The 23,779-nt window shown below is 44.5% G+C and overlaps 1 protein-coding gene across 1 annotated transcript in view; it reads right to left on the bottom strand.

The window, feature by feature from the left end:
- The window catches only part of KIF26A (kinesin family member 26A), a 144,843-nt gene that overhangs the window by 93,241 nt on the left and 27,823 nt on the right, over positions 1-23,779 (bottom strand). The window contains exon 4 of the mRNA XM_019551159.1: positions 2,551-3,051. Within this exon, the coding sequence (XP_019406704.1) occupies positions 2,551-3,051 (501 nt within the window). The remainder of the gene's footprint in view (positions 1-2,550; positions 3,052-23,779) is intronic.

Genomic DNA, 23,779 nt, shown 5'->3' with positions numbered 1-23,779 from the left:
CAGCTGGGGAACAGAGGGGTGGGGGTTGCGGTGGTGGCCTCTGGGGCTGGCAGACCCCGAGGGAGGAATTAACCCTTCACTCTGCCTGCTTCACCTTAACAAGGCCACACCGGGATGGCATCTGGCCACATTTCCATGGCTGGAGCAGTGACAAGATAGAGAGGGACATAAGTACCTTCTAAATGTCAGAGTGCCCAAGAGGGGCTTTATTCCCACCCTACCTTCCCTGTCCCACCAACAGGGACCACAGCCCTTCTGGCATGGTGCCATTAAGGCTAAGAGGACAGGGAAGTGGTTAATTCCCCCCAGTGGGGGACTATAGCTGGGGTGAAGCAACCCCCTCCTCCCTGACCCCCACAACAGGGTGGGGAGGGGGGCTCTGTGCAGGGCTGCCCAGCCCCAAAGAGAGACTCTTCCCCCTATTCCTCCCTCCCATGGGACGGAGAGGAAAGAGCTGTTCTGTGCTGGGGAGGGACTCTTTCCCTGCCTTCTCCCCACAGGATGGGGAGAGGGGCTCTATGCAAGGCTGCCTAGCCTCAAGCGTGTATTGGTGCATGTGTGAAAGGAATCCCTTCTTCTAGTCAGCCTCCTCGGGGAGGAAAACAGTAGCTGATTCTGCTGCAATAACATTACACAACAGTGCTGGAGTGATGTTGTGGCTGTCATGGTACAGAAAGCATGCAGAAGGCAAGGAACACCACTCATAATATCTGGCAATATCACCTACAAATATCCGTGCCATTACACAACAGTGCTTTTTAGAAGAAGGAACCAGCTGAACCATGAGCTCAAACAAGCTGAAACTCCCAAACAAAAGTAGGTAGTGACTCTTTACTGTAATGGACAGTGATATAATATGCCAAACTAAAGTCTGTCTATGACTAGTAGTCCTCATCTTGCAAAATCTGCTGCAGCATTTTTAAAAGACCACTGGTGGACTTCAGCGTGTACGCATCTCATCTGACTGCTGGCACCACCAGAAGCAGCACAATGTTCCTCTCACCTTGATGAGGAATTGGCTTATTACAGAAACTTACTCAAAAGGAAGAGTGCCATCTACAGAGCCAACAACATTTATTGCATTTTCCTAAAGGCTTCTCAATGGGCAGTGCAAGACAAATCTTGCAATTCATACACTCTTGAAATAACAGGTTTCTCTCAGTAAGTTTTTTTCCCCCTTAACACAGACCTTATATATTTTAGAAGTCATGCATGTTTGAAAGAGACATCAGTGGAGTTTGGAGCATAAGTATAATGACCTTTATACATACAAAGGAATCTACTAATATCCTGAACAGCCTTCTCCTTCAGTGGACCTGACCTGTCATAAACTGGTCAGATACGATACTGGAGTAATGCGATCTCTAGCACCCACTGAATTCAACCAGGCTCTAGAAGTGCAGAATCAGAATTATGAGTCAAATTCATAGAATACATCTCCCCTCAATCTTGTGGAGTTACACCTAAGATGAATTTAGACCTTTGGACTAGGGAAAGAAGTTACACATAAAAACCAGTTTAAGTGATCAGAAACTGGTTTAAACTCATAACAGAAGTTCAGTGCATATAAACCAGTTTCAAAATGGCTGAAACTGGTTTAACATAAACCTGGTTGAATCTAGTATCAGACTTAACGGATTTGGGTCAAACCAGTTTATGAAATTTCTGTCCCAGACCCCTTCCTGGTTCAAGTTAAATCACAGTCCTCCAACATCCCAGCATGCTTTGCAGCCTTGGGCTGGGCAGGGCTGGGCTGTCTGCTCCAGAGAGCAAGGCTGGCCCCACCCCTCTGCTCCCTACCTGAAGCAGTGAGGGCTGGCTGACAAGGGGATGGGGGCAAGCCCAACTGGGGATGCAGCCCCACCTACAGAAGGGCAACTGCCCCCCCCCCCAGCAAACCCTGGCTGGGGGCTGGGGCCATGGGGGTGGTTAAACATCCCTTCCCCTGCTGAAACTTACTGCTGGCTACAACTGTGGACTACAAATCCCAGAGGCACCTGGAAGCAGGAAGAAGTAGTGATGAGCAGAATCCTGCTGCTGCAATTTTGGACCACAAATCCCAGAGACCTCAGGGGCAGCAAGAAGAAGTAAACACACAGCCAGAGAGCCATGCTCTAGCATCCCCCGGCTTCTTGCCTGAGCCACATAGGCATGTGGCTGCATTTCCTTAATCAAAGGTAAATGTCTGTTCACTTCCATTTCAATTTAATCTGTGCAGTTTAGACTAACCTGCAAAGACTGAATCAATTCAGCCTCAGGCTTTTTGACTGCCTGTACCTAGCCTTCAGGATGTTTCTATGGAATCAGACCCCAGGTATGTGACATTCAAACACCACTTATCAGCATATGCAAAGGTAAAGTGGGTGCAAAAAACTTGCAAAAAGGTGGTTCTTTCACCCAAGATCAAAAGCAATTTTGTTTATATATATTTGCTGGAAAGACTACAATTTTAAAGTGGTTTTTTAATTCTGATTTATTGAGATGCCCTTCAGACCATGTTGAGCTGATTCTCTTAAAAATAATCTTTTCATCCGAGTTGTCAGTACTTACTAGACAAGCTTGAGGAAGAAAGCTGTTCACCCTGGAGATACTCCACATGCCCTCGAGGTACTGCTGAGCCTGGATAGTCACTGAACTCAGTGCACCACTGAGACCACTGGGAGCCACAGTTACTTGAACACTGGAGTTTGGAAAATTGCCTGTGCCTTGAGGCCATCCAAGTCCCTTCTTTCTCTCTGTCCCAGAGAAAAGGTTTGTTGGTTTTCCAGACTGTCTACCCACCTGCCCAGCAATGAGTGGCAAATCCCTCTGCGATGACACTGTGACCATCCTCGGTAACACGCTAGTCACTGATGCAGAGCTTTGGGGGGCATCAGTTATTTCTTGATAGCTGGCTTGATTAAGGGTGTGGATCATTTGAATGGCTTCCTGCTTCAGCTGATTCAGGTGGGTGGCACAAATTTCACATCTGCTCTCCCCTTCATTCCTGTTTTTCTGTAAATAGTCAGGCACTTGAAGCTTGTCAAAAATTAAAGCTGATAATCTCAGATCCTGAAGGAGGTGCGGAGGGGAGAAGAAAACAAAAGAAAAAAAAAAAAATCAGTCAACAAAAATGCAGGGGAGAAGAAACACAGAAATACATTGTACAACATACTCTTCATCCTTAGTGGTACTTGAAGGAATTGTGCTACCTTACATTTGTGTTGAACAGCCTGATAGATTCACAGTCCATAACTGATTAATAAACCATAAGGAGCTCCATTTGTATAATGCCCAGCATGAAAATTATTATCTGAGTTTAGCAGTGGAACTTGTGGTGCACTTGATAACTACTCATCTACTTACCCTCTTAATTAGCTCTCCTTTTCAAAGGTCTAAAATCCCTGTGTTTTTCATGTTCAGAAACAAAACCAGTTCTGGTATAGACCTGCTAATATCATAATGCATTTCAAAGGCATGCAATCATCTTAAACCCATGAAAATTAGGCCTCAGAGCACTAAAAAGATTAGAGCATGACCTGATAAATGTTATGTTGTCCTCGCCCTCAGCAATGAATAATCAAGTAGCATCAGAAGCAGTCTACATGATATTGCCCACAGTTGGCTCCTCGGGTAGCTGGGAACTAAATTTCTGACCTTGTGGTCTGGGATGTGCTAATATTTCCTTACAGTGCAACTGCTTTGATGAGAAACACATCTGGAGCCCACTGCCACCTTAGGTGTCACAATACATGCACCAAAGCCTATTTAAAAGCAACACTTACTTTGTTTCTACCAATCTTCCTTTTCGTGCAAATTCACTTTATGGCTGCCCAGACACTTTAAAGCTATTGCTGTGCCTTCGTTTCAGAGATACTGTCACCTATCTCCTAAAACATGCAAATGGCTCCTTTCCCCAAACAGAGGATTGTAAGCATTAAGGAAAAGATTAAATCCAGCTCTGTTGCAAATCTACTACCAACACTAATGCCATGCAACGGAACTGACCAACTTCAAGCACTCATGTTGAGCTCTCCAGACAATTAAGGTTTTAATGAAAGATCACAGCGCAGCTGAAGGTTTATTTGTTTAATTAAAAAAAGTGAAAATGTTTAATTTGCTTGTTAATAACATGGACAGACAAAGCTAGTAACCTGAGCCACATCACGTATGCTAGAAGCATACTCAGATTTATTCTCTTTAAAAAAAAATGTGCTGCTTTATTCCAAGCTGTGACTGCTCTCTAGGAAATGAGTATCCTATTAGAAAACCAACTGATTCTGTTTTTAATTATAACATGCATCAATAAAGCTTTAAAAAAAAAAATCTGGGATTGGCGTTTCTGCTTTGCTTATTATTCTCTTTTGGCTGAGACATTTACTTGCAGCATGAACTTGAAGTCCTAAAAGACTTCTTAACTTCTCAGGTGAAATTTTGGCATTGCTTTCACTGTTACCTTCATAGGTTAGTGCCTACAATCCTACACCAATATAATAAAAAGGAAGTTACTATTGTTACTTACCTGAACTGCAGTTTTCTCTATACAGTCTACAAATAAATTGATCTTTGAATTGACATTGTTTTACTCTAGGCTCTTCTCCCTTTGCATGGCTCCAGATATTGGCACTGCCCCATCCCTCCCTCACCACAGGGACCTCAATCTGCCCTCCCCCCCCCATAAGCAAATTAATGAATGGGCAAGCTGGACACAAGCCCAGGGTCCTCTACCAATTTCAGGCCTGGGATCCTCATCAGCAGCGAAGTGGAAGCTGCAGTTTTAAACTCAGCACCCAATTTTGGCACAAAGTTTAAAACTGCAGCTTTCACATTTGCTTCCCTGGGAGCTGGAAGTGGGGCCCCTCCACCAATGTGACTGTGGGGAAGTGGGGGCAGGGCTGGGATCACTGCATTGTGCCTGGGGGAGGGGGGTGGGCCAGGATGGGAGTGCCGTGCCCCACCTGGGGCGAGGGGCAGTTGGGGGCCGGTCCAGGAGCGTTGCACTGTGCCTTTGCAGGCAGCGGCACTGGGAGGGCCTTGGGGGCTATAGCCCCCCCCCCAAATTCAGCCCCCCTGCACCCTCCCAGCCCAGCCCACCCGGGCCCTCTGTATCTGTGTGGCTGCACAGGACAGCTGGGCAGCAGCTCCCTGCAGGTAAGTGTAATGGGGGCCAGGTGGGGAGCAAGACTGCACCACTAGGAGCTAGCAGCTGGGGGGGAGGGGGGGAGGGGGAGTAGGGCTGCCTCCGTGTGATCGAGAGCAAGGAGGGGCGAGGTCCTGTGAAGGGAAAGTGTGTGTGTGCGCATCTGTGTCCGTGTGCAAAGAGAGAGTAGAGTGTGCATGCATGCATGTGTATACATTCAGCCGTACCAGAGGTGGGAAGCAGGGAGAAGAGGTGGTCATTTGCCCCCAGCCCAGCAGGGTCCACCCAGCCTCCCCCACCAGCACCAGGAAGCCTAGCTCCCGTGCTTGTCCAGGGCCCCAGTACACCTTAATCTGCCTTCTCCCCTCCCCACCCAATGACCTGCTGGGTACACAGGGGGGCAGTCGGAGTGAGGGGGCACGGTAGATCCTAGATTGCCCTTTCCTTCAAAAAGTAATCTTCAGTTTAAGAAGGTTGGAGACCATTGCTCTACGTCATGCAAGAAGCAGTACCATAACTCCATAATTAATATTTTGGGATCTTTTTCAAATCCACTACTAAGCAAAAATACTCCCTGAAGCTGAAAAATCTATCTTCTATAACCACTGCTCTGCAAACCCTACTAAGCCAGAGCCTTGTGCCCACGATGGTCCAGGGATAAGAGAACCCGGATTTGTGAGGCGACGCAGTGTTTGTCACTGGACCAACTTTTATAGCTGTGAGAGACCAAAGAGAAGCTTTCAGGCTCCAGATACCCTTTATCAGGTTTAGGACAGAAGCAAGCAGTCTAAGCTACTGCCTTGTAAAAACTGATTCTGTTTCCTCTTTTTCTGTTAATGGATTTTATACCTGTGGAGCTAAGAGAAGTTAGCAGAGGAAAAGGTAAGTTATGATGAGCCATAAAACCCATTAAATTGTTAAATGGTTAAATCCATGATTTTTGGTGTCCAGTTAAGTTAAGAATTTCTGTTCCCAAGCCCATCTTCTGAAAGTCTCTTGTAGGCTTCCTTTGAGAACAAGAAGCAAGCAAACAGAAATTATTAAAAATTACAACAAACACTTTTCATAAAACATCCACACCATCTCTGACTTCACAGTCCTTGTCCTCAACAACAACAACAACAAAAAGTCTCCACAATACTTTCAGAGGACATGGATGGGAATAGAAATTAATAACTTTACTAAACACTAAAAAGCCATGGATGTAACAGATCCAATGAGATATTACTTTGTCTCACAAGTCTCAGTTCTCTCAACAATACAAAATGTTACTGCATCCTCATGAATGCAATACCATTGTGTACCAAGAAACTTAAAAGGCACAACAGCACATGGAAAGCATTTCAAAGTAGAACCTCCTAGGCCAAATCCTGCAAACAGTCATACATGCTTAGCTGTACTCACACAACCTGGCCTACGGGCAACACTGACTTCCAGGGTAGTTCTCCTAGGCTAGGGACACAAGTTACATAACTGGTTTAAGTGACCAGAAACTGGTTTAAACCTGTAACAGAACAGAAGTTCAGTGCACATAAACTTGTTTCAAAATGCCTGAAACTGGTTTAAGATGCACCTGGTTGAATGTAGTATCAGACTTAACTAATTTAGGTCAAACCAATTTATGAAAATTTGTGTCCCAGACTCCTCCCTGGCTCAATTTAAATCACAGTCCCCAGTATCCCAGGATGATTTGCAGCCCTGGGCTGGGCTGTGCTGTCTGCTCTAGAGAGCAGGGCTGGCCCTGCCCCTCTGCTCCCTAGCTGGAGCAGTGAGGGCTGGCTGACAAGAAGGGGTAGAGGTTGAGAAACCCAGCTGGGTCTGCAGGGAGGCAGCCCTTGCCCGGTTCTGACCCACCTAAGTGGAGGGGGTGGAGCAACAGCCTGAGAGGGACTGCCCCCCACCCAGGCAAACCCTAGCTGGGGGCTGGCATCTTGAAGCCACTTTAATTCCCCCTTCCCCAGCTCAGTGTGCTCCCCATGCCCCCTGCTTGAGCAGGGGGCAGGTGGGCAACAGCCTGAGAAGGACACTTTGGGCTGGTGCAACCAAAGGCGGCAAAGAACTACATTTACATTATAAAACGGCAAGAGACCAGACACCAGCACCCCCCACCTCTGGCAAAGGCTGAAGCAAGCAGTTGATAAGAGGAGTGGAGGGGGTGTAATTCCCCTCCGCTCCCCCAGGCTATTGGGGAGGAGGAAGAGGCTGGGGGACCCGGGGATCTCCATTCCAACACCTACAGCCACCTGCCGTTTCCCCCAGAAGGATTTTCTGAATACCTGGCTGTAAGGACACTCTGCCCTCAGAATTACCCAAGACTTATGCAAGGCTTTCTCTTGTCTTCTTGCTTTACGTTGTAAGTTGGACTAAGCTGTGTGCTCTCAGTGTTTTACAGGGCTGTATCTTAGCTTAGGCGAAGATTCTTGGTTGTTCTTTGTTGTGTGCTTGAAGTTGCAAATTGCTGTGCTCAATGCATGCTCACTTCAGAGAAAGGACTAATCTCGTACAGGCTTTTAGAAATTCAGTGCCACTACCTGCCCCTCCCCCCCCCCCCCCCCCCCCCCCCCCCCATGCCCTCCTCAGCCTGGCAGCCTTGAGCCGGGAAGGGGGTGGGAGGAGAAGAGGGCTGGTGTCCCAGGTGGGCCAGGGGGAGATTCAACCCCTCCAGCTGGCTAGTCCACGGCTGGGGCCTGGCCTGGCTCCCTCTGCTGGAGCAGGGACGGGAGAAGCCATGGAGTGGCTGGCAGGCGTGCTCTAGCACCCCCCAGCTTCTGGCCTGAACCACTGCAGGCATGCGGCTGCATTTCCTGAATCAAAAATGAATGCCTGTTCACTTCCTTCTCAGTTTAATTTCCGCAGCTTAGACTAACCTGCAAAGACTGAATTAACTCATCCTCAGGGTTTCTTACTGTCTGTACTCAGCCCTACAAACCAGAGACACAGGGTGTGGCTACTCATGCAAATAAAGGAAAGTGCACATGCATGTGTGTCTACAGGATGTGGCCCTAGGTGACAAACCTGGTGATGTTTAAAATCATTGTCAAATTTCAAATCTTTGAAATAAGCAATTAAACAATGTTACTAAATTAAACTGATTTCTCATTAAATAAACATACTTTTTGGAGAGATCAGAAGCAGGCCTATACTACATACTTTTATGTAAAGCAACCGGTACAAATTCAACAACACACACATAAGCACAAGATAAAACTTCTATAAAATATGAACCATGAATGTTCTGTGAAAGCTGTTTCTTTTGGAAATTTAATTGTAAAGATCATATCAATGTAATATAATGCAGATTGAAATGATGCAGTGCATTAGAAAAAAAAGTTCTTATTTTCAGCCTTTGGATTTTACTTAGCAGTTATGAGAGGCTATTCAAACTACTCAACCAGTTTCTGTAATCACTTTTTCATAGCTGTGGCTATTATCCTCCAGCTTCTCATTGAGGGGCCAGCTGTGCAGTTAGATTACTTTTATTTTTCCACCCAGTGTGACAAAAACACCTGGCTAATGGATGGGCGTGAAGGGTAAAGGAAATGCAAGTTACTGTTAAAAACATTAAACATAACTTAAAAGTTAAGACAGCCCAATTAAAGGGGTTTTACTATCCTGTGACAACCCTTAAACCTAGGGAATCTCCACTTCACTGGCCTCAGCTCCAATAAGCCTTGTGGGGAAGTTACACTGTTTTACAGAGGGAAAATTAAAGTGACCAAATGTGTTATGTGCAAACAAGGGGGGGAGGGGGGAATGTTCTACCCACAGTTCCTGCTTCCCAGACAGAAGGAAAAAGTCAGACAAAGAAGGTATGCACTCTGCAGAGAGCACATCGTTTAACACTATCTACAAAACAATGCTCCAATAAACATTTGATCTGCTACACTACAAAGAAGCTTAGTTTAAAATGCAAACGGATAGCACAATATTAACAAATCAGACAGCACCTGTCACACCTATCATACCACCTACTTTCTGTGCATGCCACTGCCATCTTCGGAGTGCAAACATGAGCTAATGGTGCAGTTAACATTTAAGTTTCCCCTGTTTCTAAAACCCCCGTTTCAGTTTTAGCTTGTTTGCTACTAACCAACATAACCCTGCAAACCCTGACATCCAAACACAAATAGTCAGGCTGGAACCAACTGAACCAGCAGCGCAGGGAAGCCTGAGCTATTCATATGAGCAAGAATTCTCAGGATTGACTTAATTTTACCAACTTTAGGAACAGAAATTAAACATAAACTGGTATAAGTGATTGGAAACCAGTTCAAATCTGTAACACAACATGGCTAGGGACAGAAGTGACACACAAACCTCTTTAAGCAATCAGGAAATGGTTTAAACCTGTAACAGAACAAAAGTTCAGTGCATATAAACCAGTTTCAAAATGGCTGAAACTGGTTTAAGATAAACCTGGTTGAACTAATTAAGGTCAAACCAGTTTATGGAACTTCTGTCCCAGACCCCTCCCTGATTTAAGTTAAATTAGTCTCCCAGCATCCCAGCATGCTTTACAGCCCTGGGCTGTGCTGTCTGCTCCAGAGGTGAGTGTGTGCCCAGATACCAGCATGGCCTGATTTATTCTCCCCCCTCTACTCTCTTCTCTCAGGACCCCAGCCAGTGTTTCCCTAGCTGGGTGCTAGTGGTGGAGGTGGAAGCAGGGGCTGGCAGACTTTGGCTGTGGTCCCCATGGGAGAGGGCATGGAGGGGGAAAATAAACCCCCTCCCTGCCCCCTTCATGTTAGGGGGCCATGCCAGGCCAGCATCTGGCCATGCTCCAGATGGTAGCAGCAGGGAAGCCATAGGCGCAGCACAGCCCTGTATATCAGGCACCAGGCATGAGGTGCTACCCCTATAGCTTCCCTGCCACTGCCATCAACTCACCCACCAGTTGACCACAGTTCAGTGGTGCAGGTGGTACCTACCAATACAGCCAGGGCAGACTCCCCTGGTGGCAGCAGCAGCAGGGAAGTCATAGGGGTTGAACTCTGTGCCTGGTGCCTAGTACACAGGGCCATGCTGCACCACCGCTGCCACCAAGTAAGGGAACAGTAAGCAGGGTACGCCCAGCTTGGTGCGCAGAGGCCCGCAAGATAAAGGTAATAGCGTTGGGGCTGAGGGGGCAAGCTCACATCATGTGGACTGCTGCAGGGGCAGGCGCCATCCTAGGTGCCACTCTCCAGTGGGTAGAAGGGGCCAGCAGGCAGGAGTTCCTCCCCCAGCTACATACTCAGCTTGGCTTGGCTGAGCCCTGGGATAGTGCCAACACACTTGAGCCCCTTCCTCGCCAGCCTCGCTCCATCTCCTCAGTGGGGCTCACGTCCAGAATGAAGCCACCACTGCTGTGATCCCTCTGTACCTGTCTCCATCTGGGCTTGGACACTCCCCCCCCTCCCCCTAATCAGGCCTTTGTTCCTGGGCTGCCCCAAGCAAACCCCCAGCCCCAGCAGCTGGGAAGGTGCAGTGGGATCACCCCCTGGCTGGGAGGGAAGCTCTGTGGGTCCTGGGCTGTGCTGAGCCAGTCATGGGGGGAAAGCCAGGCAAACCCAACTGAGGTCCCTTCAGGCCAGAGTGGAGGTTTAAACCCCTCCCCAGTCATATTCACCTGCTGGGGCCCGGCCACACCCTCCTCAGCTCAGCTTCCCTCCAGCCTGAAGGGAAGGGAAGGCTCGCTCACTCTAGTACCTCCCCCCAGCTTCTAGCCTGAGCCACCGCAGGCATTTCCAGAATCAAAAGTGAATGCCTATTCACCTGCTTGCCATTCAATCTACGCAGGTTAAACTAACCTGCAAAGATTTGATCAATTCAGGCTCAGGCTTTTTGAATGTCTGTCCCTAAAGCATAAAGTTCAGTGCACATAAATCACTTTCAAAATGGCCAAAACCAAGTTAAGATAAATCTGGATAGATGTGGTATCAGAGTTAACTGATCTAGGTTAAAAATATTTATTGAACTTCTGTCCCAGATCCCCTCCAGATTCAAGTTAACTCACAATCCCCCAGCATCCCAGGCTGCTTTGTACCTCCCTTCCAGGGTGGGCAAGCTAGCATTGGCCCAAGCTGTCTGCTTCAGCCCAGCAGGGAGGTGTGCTGTAGCACCCCCTGACTTCTGGCCTGAGCCACTGCAGGCATGTGGCTGCAAAAGGGAGCATCTGTTCACCTGCTTATCGGTTCAATCTGTGCAGTTTAGACTAACCTGGGAAGATTGAAATCAATTCAGCTGTGGGCATTTTGACTGTCTGCCCAAGTGACTGTTAGCCCAAGTAACTACTCCTGACTCTCATGACTAACTGGTGTTACATACATGAGCATGGATTATACAAGTAAGGATTCACAGGACAGGTGTATTCATGGTTAGAGCACAAGGAAGGTAGGTAGGACTGCAAGGAAGGCAGATTTAAAAGATACAAATTCTGATTCTACTGACATGTATGGCAACAATCCCCATCAGCTCTAACTTGTATGAGATTAAGCCCACTTTGCCTTTAGGTTTTATTTCTGACAACCATGATAAATAAAAATAAGCCATAAGCATCAGTGATGAAAATCTGTCCAGAAAGCTTTACATGGATCCTAAACTTTATTTCATCCTTCTTTACCTGATTCCTATCCCAGCATCTGCAGTTCCTCTTCAGGAAATTTAACAAATACCAAGGAGTTTGCAGAACATTCATACAACACTGCAGTGTAATGGATTTGCTGAAACATCTTTCACAACTGAAAAAAAGCAATCCATGCCAAACTAGCAGTACCTTCCCACCAACTTTAATGGAAATTCAATCAGGCCCAAAGATATGAGTTTTCAAATAAGTCTTGCTCTATTTTACGGGGGGAAAAATGGGCAGATTTTCTAAAGAGCTCAACTCTCAACATGCCTTGAAGGAACATAAATGCTTTTGAAAAGCTGGTGTCCTTGTCAGTGCCAAGTGTAAGTCTCTTTGAAAAGCTGGACCCACACATGTATTGGCTTAGTCAAAATTTGCAGTTAGGCACTTAAACCACAACTAGCATTAATGGCTGTTTTTCCCACTGCAAAAGAGAAGAAGTTTAATCTTTAAAACTTGGACTGCCCAAACAAAAGGAGGGAGAGAAAGCAGAAAAGCATCTGGATTCTCACTTAAGATGCTGCAGTCACTGAAGTAATCTGCACCCATCTGTAACCCTATCCTTTCAGTGAGAACTTATACTTAGTGTGAACAAATGATGAAAGTCAAGCTGCTAGCAACCCAGCACACTAATTACCTACAGGTCTCTCCTTGTTCATAAAATTCAAATGAATTTGAAGCAACATGCTGCTCTAAGTTTTTGGCTTAAGGAAAATTCAAAGAAACCAAATGTCTCGTTAAAATATAAGCTTAAAGAGAAAGATTTGTGCGCAACATTTTTCAAAGATGTTTCCTGCTAAAGAAGTGTTCCTTCCCAGTGCAAAAGGATCAATGTTAATGACTTTTGAACTTAATTGCCTTTCCAGCTTTCTGCTTATGCTGCTTACAAATTAGTTTTTACCTTACATGACACTCTGCAATATCCACTAATACCTTCTATATTGATAAACGCTTTGAAAGTTGATGCTTGCTTTCAACTGTTTAGTCACTGACAGAAAAAAGAGCAGGACTCAGCAAAACCAGAGGCCATTCTATGTAATCAGAGAAAGAATAGAGCGAATGGTTTATTTTCAAAAAAACTTTACCATGGAAGTGACATCACAGGGCATCAGCACTAATGATCCCATGGGAGTAAAAATAGAAGCTTTGTATCTCCAAGCAACCCACACTGTAAATCCCTACTACTACTGCCCTTTATCCATCCAGCATATATATAGTAAAGAAAAAAGCTGTCAGGCTTTCACAGGAACAGAGTTGACAGGGCATCTCAAATGTTTAAATTCCTGAATATATCTGAAATGTGCAGATGTAGTGTTAAACAAATATATAGCTGTCAGTGATAGGAAATGCTTTTCAGTTTATAGGCCAGATCATCAGCTACAGTACATGAGCATATCTTCATGATGATCTGGCACCTATATATGTTATCCGGGGCTAACCCAAAAAAACTGAAAATTCATTTGAACAAATCTTAGTCTAATTGACAAACATGTCCCCTGTCTTTAGACTAACCTTCATGTTCATACAGAAGTAGAGCATTGTGTGACATCTGCTTGAAAATGCATTGTGTCCTTACACCAGAAACTACAGCACTGCATTTAGGTTTTCTCAACTGAGCTCTGTTTAATTCCATTTCCTGCCTATTTTAATGTACTTTAGTGGCCCGTAGTAAAGTTAAAGCAATAGGTGCCTGTCATAAAGATGAATTGTGCTATTGGAATGCATAATACGGTGGAAACAGGAAGTGAGAGCAATCTGGTTTATTTACATCTCAGACTCCCATCAGCACCTTAACCTGCCTCTCTTTGGTTACAACAGCCTTTCCTGCTATCTTGCTGCATGGTCCCCTGCAATGATTTGGCTTTTAACCTCTGGCTTCCAAAGGGTAAGAGGCTGCTCTCTCAGAGGTCTGCATTTTGAACAGGCAGGGCATTGAAGTCAACAGCCATGCAGCATATTTAGTGGAAAGAAAACAAAATAAAGGTAATGGTTGTGATTTAAAATAATTAAAGACACAAACAAAACAAAGAACCCCAAAGAGATCAGCTATCACATTTAAATTTAAATCAACACACAGGAACCAGACTACTTCTGAAACACAGTAATTACTATGGTACAAAATATTACTTTTAATCTCCTTTCTTTACGATCTAATTAAATAGATATTTTACTTGCATTTGGAAAATGTTTTTCTTAATTTGATTCAATTTTAGCATTCTGTGTATTCTATAAACTACACATCCAAACTAGTATGTAATTTTATGCTTATTTTTAACAGTGTATGACTTCATTTAAAAATGATGACTTTTAATTTGTAAGTTTATTGTCGGTTTTAAGTAATCCTTTAATTTTCTCTCTCAGTTCTGAGGCTTACTGTAACTTCACAGTGCAGATTCAGCACTGACTTTTTTCATATGAAAATGTGGTCTTGCAACCTCCATCTATATTATTCTGTCTTTATCACAGTATTATTATTAGTATTATAAGTCAAAATGTTTTAGAAAACAGTTTTAACACGTAGAGCCATGCTAGCCTATTTTAAAAGCTTTCCTCTGAAACATCATTTGAGAAAAATCCTTAGACAAAAAGCTTTTGCGCAAAATTAGAAATTGTAAATAAAGTGAACGTTTTTCTTTTTCTAGTCATTTCCTTCTTTGCGGCTAGGTGGTAAATTCTCATTACTGTACAAGTGCTATAAGGCCAACTATAAAAGCTCTACCTGAATTTCATGAAAGGTCACAACTTCTCTCTCCTTTTTAAAAACAAATTTAGTACTTAAGGAAAACAATAAACCTGACAACTCTGGAGACTGAACTCCAAGTTGTGATACCTTATCCATGTTGATTATTACCTTACTCTACAAGGTAATTTCACTGATTGAAATAAGCCAGTGAACATGAGTATCGGAATCTAGTCCCTAATTGGTTTGGCTTGTAGCATACAAATTAGCCTGTCAATATGCTTCAAAACCACAGTTTAAACTACAAGGGGATAAAGGCTATTTAAATTACTATACTCATTCAATCCTTAACCCCTTGCTAGGACCAACAGACATAATGGTTGATTGAGAGGTGGACTGTGATATGTGAAGAAAAAGTGGGCTGAGACCAATTGCCCATCTGATACAAACTGGTGAACTGGGAGAAGATGAACAATGTTTTGGGCCAGATCTTTAATTGGTATAGAAGTGTACTGCTCTAGTTGTTTCAACAGAACTACACCCAGGTCAAAAACTGTTATGTTTCCTCAGAGGTGGGAATCCCATCAACTTTGGATAAATGCTTTGAGTACACTTTTCTTTAACTTCATTAATTCCTGTACCTAGTATCTCTCACAAGCTGTACGCACGTATTTCCCAAGCCTAAGGAAGCACATTTTGTGCCCAAAATCTTATCTAACATTACTCTCAAGTATATAGTCAGTCCTACAAAAGACATAACCAAAAATATATTTCTTCTAGAGTACGCAGGACAGATGTATATAAACTCTAACGTTGTTCCAGCCAAACAATCTGAATCCAATTGAAAAGATCCTTCACAACAGAGGTTTGGGAATAGACACATTTTGGCAAATGAACACCAGCAGTAGTAGAGATCTTTGTGGATTTAAATTTGACTTTGAAGACCAATAGTTGGCATGAAACCAGACCCTCTTTGCACAGCTTCCACTTCCTCATTTTATCAAGTCTTTGTTTAGCAACTGAACACTCTAGGAGTGTAAAACAATGATTTGGCTTTTAGAACCGCAGGGCTGCCCATTGTGCATTCCTCCTGCAAGCTACAAATTGTTATACACGGTGCATAGCTAGTGTAGTTAACGCACCAGGCAGTCTATCTGCAGAAACAATGTAGCTTGCTTTTATCCTGTACCCTAATTAGAGTGTCACTGCTCTTGTTTTAACTGATGTACCAAAAACTTGACAGACTTTGCTTTTTAAATTTACAAGCAGTAGGGATCCCTCTCACTTGGGCTTTGTTTAGGAAAGTAAGTAGGAAGGTAGGCCTTAGGGCTACACAGGCAGGCCTTAGGGCTTCAAGCCAGTCACTCCTAGGCTAGGGACAGGCAGACAGGTTTAAGTGATCGGAAATTAGTGTAAACCTGTAACAGAACAAGAGTTCAGTGTATATAAACCAGTTTCAAAATGGCTGAAACTGGTTTAAGATAAACCTGGTTGAATGTAGTATCAGACTTAACTGATTTGGGCAAAACCAGTTTATGAAACATCTGTCCTAGACCCCTTCCTGGTTTAAGTTAGGTTAGAGTCCCCCAGCATCCCAGCATGCTTTCTAGCCCTGCACTGGGCTGGGCTGTCTGCTCCAGCAGAGAAGCGTTGGGGAGGATTTCATAGATTTCACAGACATCAGGGCTGGAAGGGACCTCGGAAGATCATCAAGTCCAGCCCCCTGCCCCAGGGACAGGAAGTCAGCTGGGGTCACAGGATCCCAGCAAGCTAAACATCCAAATGTCTCTTGAAGGAGTACAGAGTGAATGCTTGCACCACCTCTGGTGACAGTCTGTTCCAGGCCTCGGGGGCTCGGACAGTAAAGAAGTTCTTCCTTATGTCCAGCCTGAAGCGGTCTTGGAGGAGTTTGTGACCGTTTGATCTTGTCATCCCGTGGGGCGCTCTGGTGAACAGGCATTCCCCTACATCCTGATGCACACCCCTTGTATACTTATAGGCAGCCACCAGGTCCCCCCTGAGTCTGCACTTTTCCAGGCTGAAGAGTCCCATGGCTCTCAGCCTCTCATCATAAGGCTTGTTTTTCTGCTCTCTGATCATGCACGTGGGTCTCCTCTGGACTCTCTCAAGCTTCTCCACATCCTTTATAAACTGTGAAGCCCAGAATTGGACACAGTACTCCAGCTGCGGCCTCACCAAGGCCGAGTACAGAGGGAGGATGACATCCTGGGATTTGCTAGAGAAGCATCTATGGATGCAAGCCAGAGTTTTGCTCATTTTGCCAGCTGCAACATCACATTGGTGGCTCATATTCATCTTGTGGTCATTCATGACCCCCAAGTCCCTTTCAGCTGCGGTGCTAGCAAGCGTAGCACTGCCAAGCCTATAAGCATGCTACGGGTTTTTCTTCCCAAGGTGCAGTACCTTGCATTTTTCGGTGTTGAAAGCCATCAGGTTTTCATCCGCCCATTTTCCAAGCCTATCAAAGTCAGCCTGGATCACCATCCTGTCCTTGGGTGTGTACGCTTTACCCCGAAGTTTGGTGTCATCAGCGAACTTGGCCAGTCTGCATCTGATACCAATGTCCACATCATTAATAAAGATATTAAAAAGAATAAGCCCAAGGACCAAGCCTTGGAGCATCCCACTGGTCACAGTGTACCATAATAATTGACTTCTGTCAACTACCACTCTCTGGGTCCGACCTCAGAGCCAATTCCCCAGCCAACAGACTGTGATGTAGCCAAGGCTGCAGTTGGCCAGTTTTCCTATGGATGATCGTGGGATACCAGATCGAAAGCTTTTTTAAAATCAAGATATATGACATCAATCTCTTCTCCCTTGTCCAGGTGATATATCACCTGGTCATAGAAGGAGATGAGATTGGTCAGGCAAGACCTACCCACAACAAATCTGTACTGGCTATCCCTCAGGATGTTGCCTTCAGCCAGTTTGTCAAAAATTGTCTCTTTGATGATTTTTTCCAAGATCTTCCCTGAGATAGAGGTCAGGCTGATGGGCCTGTAGTTCCCCAGATCTACTTTCCTCCCTTTCTTGAAAATAGGCACCACATTGGCCTTCTTCCAATCTTTGGGCACGTTGCCTGAGCACCACGAGTTCTCGAAGATCCGTGCCAGTGGCAGAGCTATGATGCTTGCCAGCTCCTTGAGTACCCCGGGGTGTAAACTGTCTGGGCCAGCTGACTTGAAGGTGTCCAGCCTCTCAAGGTGTTCCCTCACATGGTCAACAAGGAGGGGAAGGCAGGGGCTGCGCTCCCCCCCAGGCAAACCCCAGCTGGGGTCCGGGGCCAGGCAGGGGGATTAAACCTACCTTCCCTGTAAGTTGAGCTGCCCTGCTGCTAAACATACTGCTGGCTGTGACTGTGGACTACAACTCCAAGAAGCACCTGGAAGCAGGAAGAGGAAGTGATGAACAACCCTGCAGAGTCCTACTTCTGTGATGCTGGACTGCAAAACCCAGAGACCTCAGGGGCAGCAAGAAGTACCAGAGAGCCATACTGTAGCACGCCCCGCCATGCTGTTACATCCCCCAGTTTATGGCTGGAGCTACTGCAGGCATGTGGCTGCATTTCCTGAATCAAAGGGAAAGTGTATCCAGTTGTTTCTCAGTTTAATCTTTGCAGCTTAGGCTAAACTGCAGAGACTGAGTCTATTCAGCCTTGGGCTTTTTGACTTTCTGTACTTAGCCCTAGTCACTAAGCTGGTACAGGGTCATCACCAGGATCTTTCTTCTGGGAACTATTTGCCAGGTCTGTAGTTGAACATATGGATCTCAGACCAGCTTCCCTCAGTCATCTCTGGACTCACCACTGACCTCTTTATTTACTGGAAGACTGTCACACTCCTATTGAGGGACTGCCACTGCCAGTGATAGGACACTACTTCCTTGATTCTCATAGGAGGCGTGGGCCACAAAATCCATATGAGCATGGATTCATGTGGTGTTTCTATCAGCCCACCTCCAGAATGCTACACTCTTCAGACATGGCATCTACACTCCTTTGGCAGCCCCATCCACTCTCCAACTTGCACCCCCCCACTATAAAGGGATCTCAACCAGAAAACAGGGTCAGCATCTGATGAAGTGAACTCAGAGTCATGAAAGCTCATGCACTTCTGCTTTAGTTAGTCTCTAAGGTACCCTACCTTCTGCCTGACTTCAGACTAACATGGCAACTACCTGTCTCTGCTTATAGATGGCACCATGGTCAGCCAGGATTTTTCAAGGGCAATGAGAACGATGCATCCTCTATTCCTGGGCAAGGATCTCTGTATATTTGAAGAATCCTACCTAAATCCACCCTCAGGGGTTACTGTTATGAAAACAGCTGACTCTCAGTTTACACTGGAAGCGGCAAATAGACGATAGATCCACTTATTGCTCAGAGAATCAAAGAACCTTCTAGGAAAGATTAGCCACAAGGCGTGATCACATACAAGTGGAAGATGGGAAAAACCAATGTCTTAGTCCTGATCTGATGAACATTTACTGTGATGTGTAGGATGCCAACAAGAAATAAGGGGAGCAGGAGGAAGCAGATATGCACTAAATAAACTCAATCATAGACTCTCTCTGTTCGGCACTAACCAAGAAAGAGGTTAGTCTCACATACCATCTTGCTTTTTGCGCTCAGGTGCTATGGGTGGCTGGACACAGACGCACAGACTGCAAATGTCCCGTTTCCTTTAAGAGGCTATTCCACGACCTACATGATTTCACCAAGTTTTTCATTCTACATTTTTCCTTTCTTTCATACCTCTTCTCCAACTTGCACTGCTTTGTAGCATCTTGAATAACCCTTCACCTGCCACAGTGCCCAAAACACCTTAGAAACAACCTAGCTATAATATCCCTACTAATGGCTTTTTAATATTTCCTTACTGTCCTCCCAGACACTCATTCATATCTGTTAGTCTTCATTCACTTCAGCTTGCCTATCATGCTTCTAGAACTGAACACAATATCCCAGGTGATAAATATCTCAATGATCAGCATTAATAAAAGGGCCCCAGCTGTGCTCCCTCAGCTAGTACATCTGTTTGCATGAGCTCATGTGAACTTGTTACAAAGCCAAGAAATATGAACTGTGAAGGAAAGTAAACCAAATATCTATGAGAGATGTTTGTGATGCCCCATTAATGGTGACAACAGGGTGGCATGACAAAAATTAAACTCAAGAGTCTGGCAGAGGAATTTATGGTACCTTCATGAAGAATCTGCTAGACAAACACATTGCTCAGGTGGCCCGGACACATTTTGACCATGTTTTCAGGAAGATCAGCTACTACATAAAAGAAACAAGTTTGCTCTTGCTCTCACTCTCTCTCTCTCACACACACACACACACACACGATAGATAGACATAGGTATCAAAAGAGCTCAAATATACACTGTGCACAAGGGGCAAAAAGATTAGCTTTTCACAATTGCCTGGAAAACAATTAGAAAACCCCAGACTGTCACATTACTACTGATTACTTAGGATGCAAATGCTTTGAAGCAACAACTGCCTTATTGATATAGGCTGGCTGGGTCTTAGTCCATGATTACGAATTGAGGTTTAATTTTTTTTTTTTGAGTGATTACTGCAAAATTGGGACAAAATAATAGTGTTGCAGAAATTCAGTTCTAAAGTAGGAAGAAATTACAGATACAATTACAGCTTCCATAATTACAAATACAGGGTAAACTAGTGACACGAACACAGGGTAAGCTTTTCCCACACCACAGTGGACACTTCCCACATGCCACAACATGAAGAACTGGCAGTAGCAACTAGGTCCTAGTGCCCACCTACTTCTAACCCAAGCTAGTTCCACCCTGCAACCTGAAAAGGTTGCCAACCACTGGTCTACAGCATAGATCAGGGATAGGCAACCCCTGGTACGCATGCCAGCGCATGGCACGCAAAGACATTCTGCTTGGTGCACATACCTTGCGGCAGAGGGTGGGGAAGGGGCCAGGGGTGTACTGCCACAAAAAGGATCTGGTCTTTCACAGCTCCTGTGCCATCTCTCCCTGGCACACCAACATCTCACAAGTCAAGGTTGCAGGTATTTTTGGCACTCTGCCAAAAAAAACGTTGCCCACCCCGGTATAAACACCACCCAGGTAATTGCTCTACATACACTTGATGGGGCACCAAGCAGAACACATGCATTGTACAAGGACCGACTCCCCTCCACTGAAAAGAGGGGGTCTTTTAGATCAGTGGTCTCCAAAGTGGGGTACGTGCACCCCAGGTGGTGTGCAAGACAATCCATTGGGGTGTGGGAAGAAAATATTAGAACTTCTATTTCTATTTATTTTTTATCTAAAAAAATAAGAAAGAAATTAAGCTTTACTAATATTTAATATATAGATTGACACTGGTGCCCTCATTCGGTCCGTATGTCAGATGGTCATGTGTCATGTACGATACGCGAGTAGTACATGTATATAATTTATAAATAAATAAATATACATGTATTGGGGGTGCGTGCTCAAAAATTTTTTACTGATAGGGGTGTGCGATCAAAAAAGTTTGGAGACCACTGTTTTAGATTACCATCACAACCTCAAAAGGACTCTCTGTAGAGATCTGAACAGAAACTATCAACCTGGTGGCAACAACTTCCAATTCAAACTAGCCTGGGTGATAAAACTGTCAGAGAAATGAAAGGCATGATCCATCATTACCAGTCTCCTGAGCCATCCAATCACTATGAGAGAGCTTGTAAACATTTATTGTTTCTAGAAGATCTAGAAGATATTCTAGAATAGATATTCCACAAACTGCATACAGATGACTTCATAAGGGGGCCTTATATAAGACTGACATCATAGTATAGATTTATATTGACCAGTCTAAAATCATCATGTAAGAGCATATTTTTGTTGTAATTTCTAGGGTCTGGGGAAAAGAAAGGAACTTAGTCCATCACCTCTTAAAAAAAATAGTAGGTGTTAGGGAGAATAAGATTCCTTTAAAAAAAAAAAAAAAAGAAAGAAAGAAAGAAATGATCATCTCTGGGTCTAATCCTAGCCCTAGTGAAGTAACTGGCAAAAAATCCTGAGACGGAGATGATTTCACCTTCATGATCCAAGCATCCCTTTTCCTTACCAAAATCAACTCCAAACATTCCTTCTTTCACTGAGCTGTCTATTCCAGTAGAGCTTCTGGGCAATAAACATATGTAAAGCTGCTTATTATAAAGCTGAATTATTTATTATTATAAAGCTGAATGTGGAAATTTCCTCCCACTTTAAAACCAAATTTCTGTGAACCTAGATTATGTTGTCTCACTTTGCAGTAAATCACTCAAAAACTCAGTGACTTATTGCTATTATAGAAAAGGGGAATACATGTTGATCTAAGAAAAGTGCGGCTCATCATGTCTTGCTAGTATGGTTAAGATAAAACCTGACAGCCGGCAAAACAACTCCAAATCCAACTGTGAATACCGCAGAAGTTCTGCAGACTGAGGGAGTGATGCCAGAAAAGATGACCACAACCCCTCTACATTAGCCTCTTGCATAACGCAACTCGAAAAGTTTCAACCAAAAGAAGCAGCGGTTCTCATAATCTCACTTAATAAGAAGGATTTGTCACCTGTCTTTTTATCTTTCAATTTGAACAATATAAAGAAATCATTTTTCCTATACAGTGTCATACATACTGGGTATAATGGCATGTTGTAAGGGCAAATCCTCAGCTGCTGTAAACTGGCATAGATCCACTGCACTCATTGGTCCTATGCCAGCCTATACTAGTTGTGGATATGGCCAAAAACCTTTACCTAAGACACTAATATTGCTCTCTGGGGAAATGGACCGTCTGCTTCCAGAATTCCCAGTTCTGAGACAGCACCAGCCAGGACACCGGCTGTGTAATGGTAATATCCAATCTATGCTTGCAGTTCTGTTCTCAGAGAGATTCATTAGGCAGGAGCAAGCTCAGAAATGCTCGTGTTGCTTCACAAGAACGAGGCTGTGATTCACAAGGAAGCTTGTACAGAAGCCATGGACTGGGACCAGACTTGATCAGCAAATAAACACCAGTATGAATTAAGCAGGGCTATTTCATACAAGTTCCAGCATGCCAAGGTTTAAGGCGTGCGCAAAACCACATTCTGAAGAGCCGTTCATCAAAATCCAAGGCATGCCAAATGAACAGGAAAGGGACTATCTAAGCAGCCAGCCCATCAGCCACCTCGCCATGCGACACCCAAAGGCATCTCTTGAGCCCGTACAACTGGCTGTGGAACTTGCCAAGGAGCCAGATGCTGCTGCTGTGGGAAGAATGCTAGCATGAACATAAAACCCAGAGATGGGAGATGATTAACATAGAAAATAATCCATCCTCATTATTACCATGTGACTGCTAAGCTTTACTGTTATGCCAGAGACATGAAAAAAAAACTTCATTAGAGACAATTTCATTCTGTATGACAACAAAACTCCCCTTTCCACCCCTTCCCCCCTCCCACACACACACACATCTATTTAAAAACAAGCAGTGATCTGGGTGTAACTAAAAATGACCTGATGCTTTTCCTGAGTTAACAACAGAACCAGGAAAGAATATCTATCATTGGCTAAACATTTCACTGCACACACTGCCAAAAAACAAATGAACTTATCATACTCTATAGGAAATTCCTATCTTACACACCAATTAGTGAACCAACGGTGATTGATTTTATAATCCCAAACTGGACTTACAGCAGAGAACAGAGAACTTCCTTTGGGGGGCCTTTCCATTACCCAACATGTGGAAAATTGTATATTGTGGATGCATTATGCAAAGCAGAGAAAAATAAGTACTGTATAAACCATCTTTCCACCACACTACTCACATTTTTGCCTTCCTAGGGGAGATGCACTTTGGACAGATATTTCCTTTCCCTGCCCTAACATCCTATCCCCATCATACATGAGCTGGGCATGTGATAAAAACAGAAACAACAACAGGAACTAGCAGCTACCAGCTACAATAGGATCAAAACATCTTTATGCAGTAATACTTCAGCCAAGTCACTGTCCTGGAAGACATTACTTTAAGCCCCTTCTGCCCTCCCACAGCAGACACCTCTTCATCCTGAAAAATCACATATGAAGAGTCATGGCCTTTTAATCACAACCTAATCAGTGGCAAGCACTTATACCTGCAGAAAGTAGCAAATTGGACAGTGAATGGTAAGAAAATGTACTGGTCAAGGAAACAGCTTGGATATTTCTCTTTTATTTTATTTTGTGGACTGGCCAAGTTCGCCAATGACACCGAACTTTGGGGCAAAGCATCCACGCCAGAAGATAGGCGGGTGATCCAGGCTGACCTGGACAAGCTCAGCAAATGGGCAAACGAGAACCT

The sequence above is a fragment of the Crocodylus porosus genome, unplaced genomic scaffold, assembly GCF_001723895.1.
Source record: "Crocodylus porosus isolate Cpor-Errol unplaced genomic scaffold, CroPor_comp1, whole genome shotgun sequence".
In the NCBI taxonomy this organism is placed as follows: Eukaryota; Metazoa; Chordata; order Crocodylia; family Crocodylidae; genus Crocodylus; species Crocodylus porosus.
The sequence above is the reverse complement of the archived record's forward strand: the minus strand, read 5'-3'. Positions and strand labels throughout refer to the sequence as shown.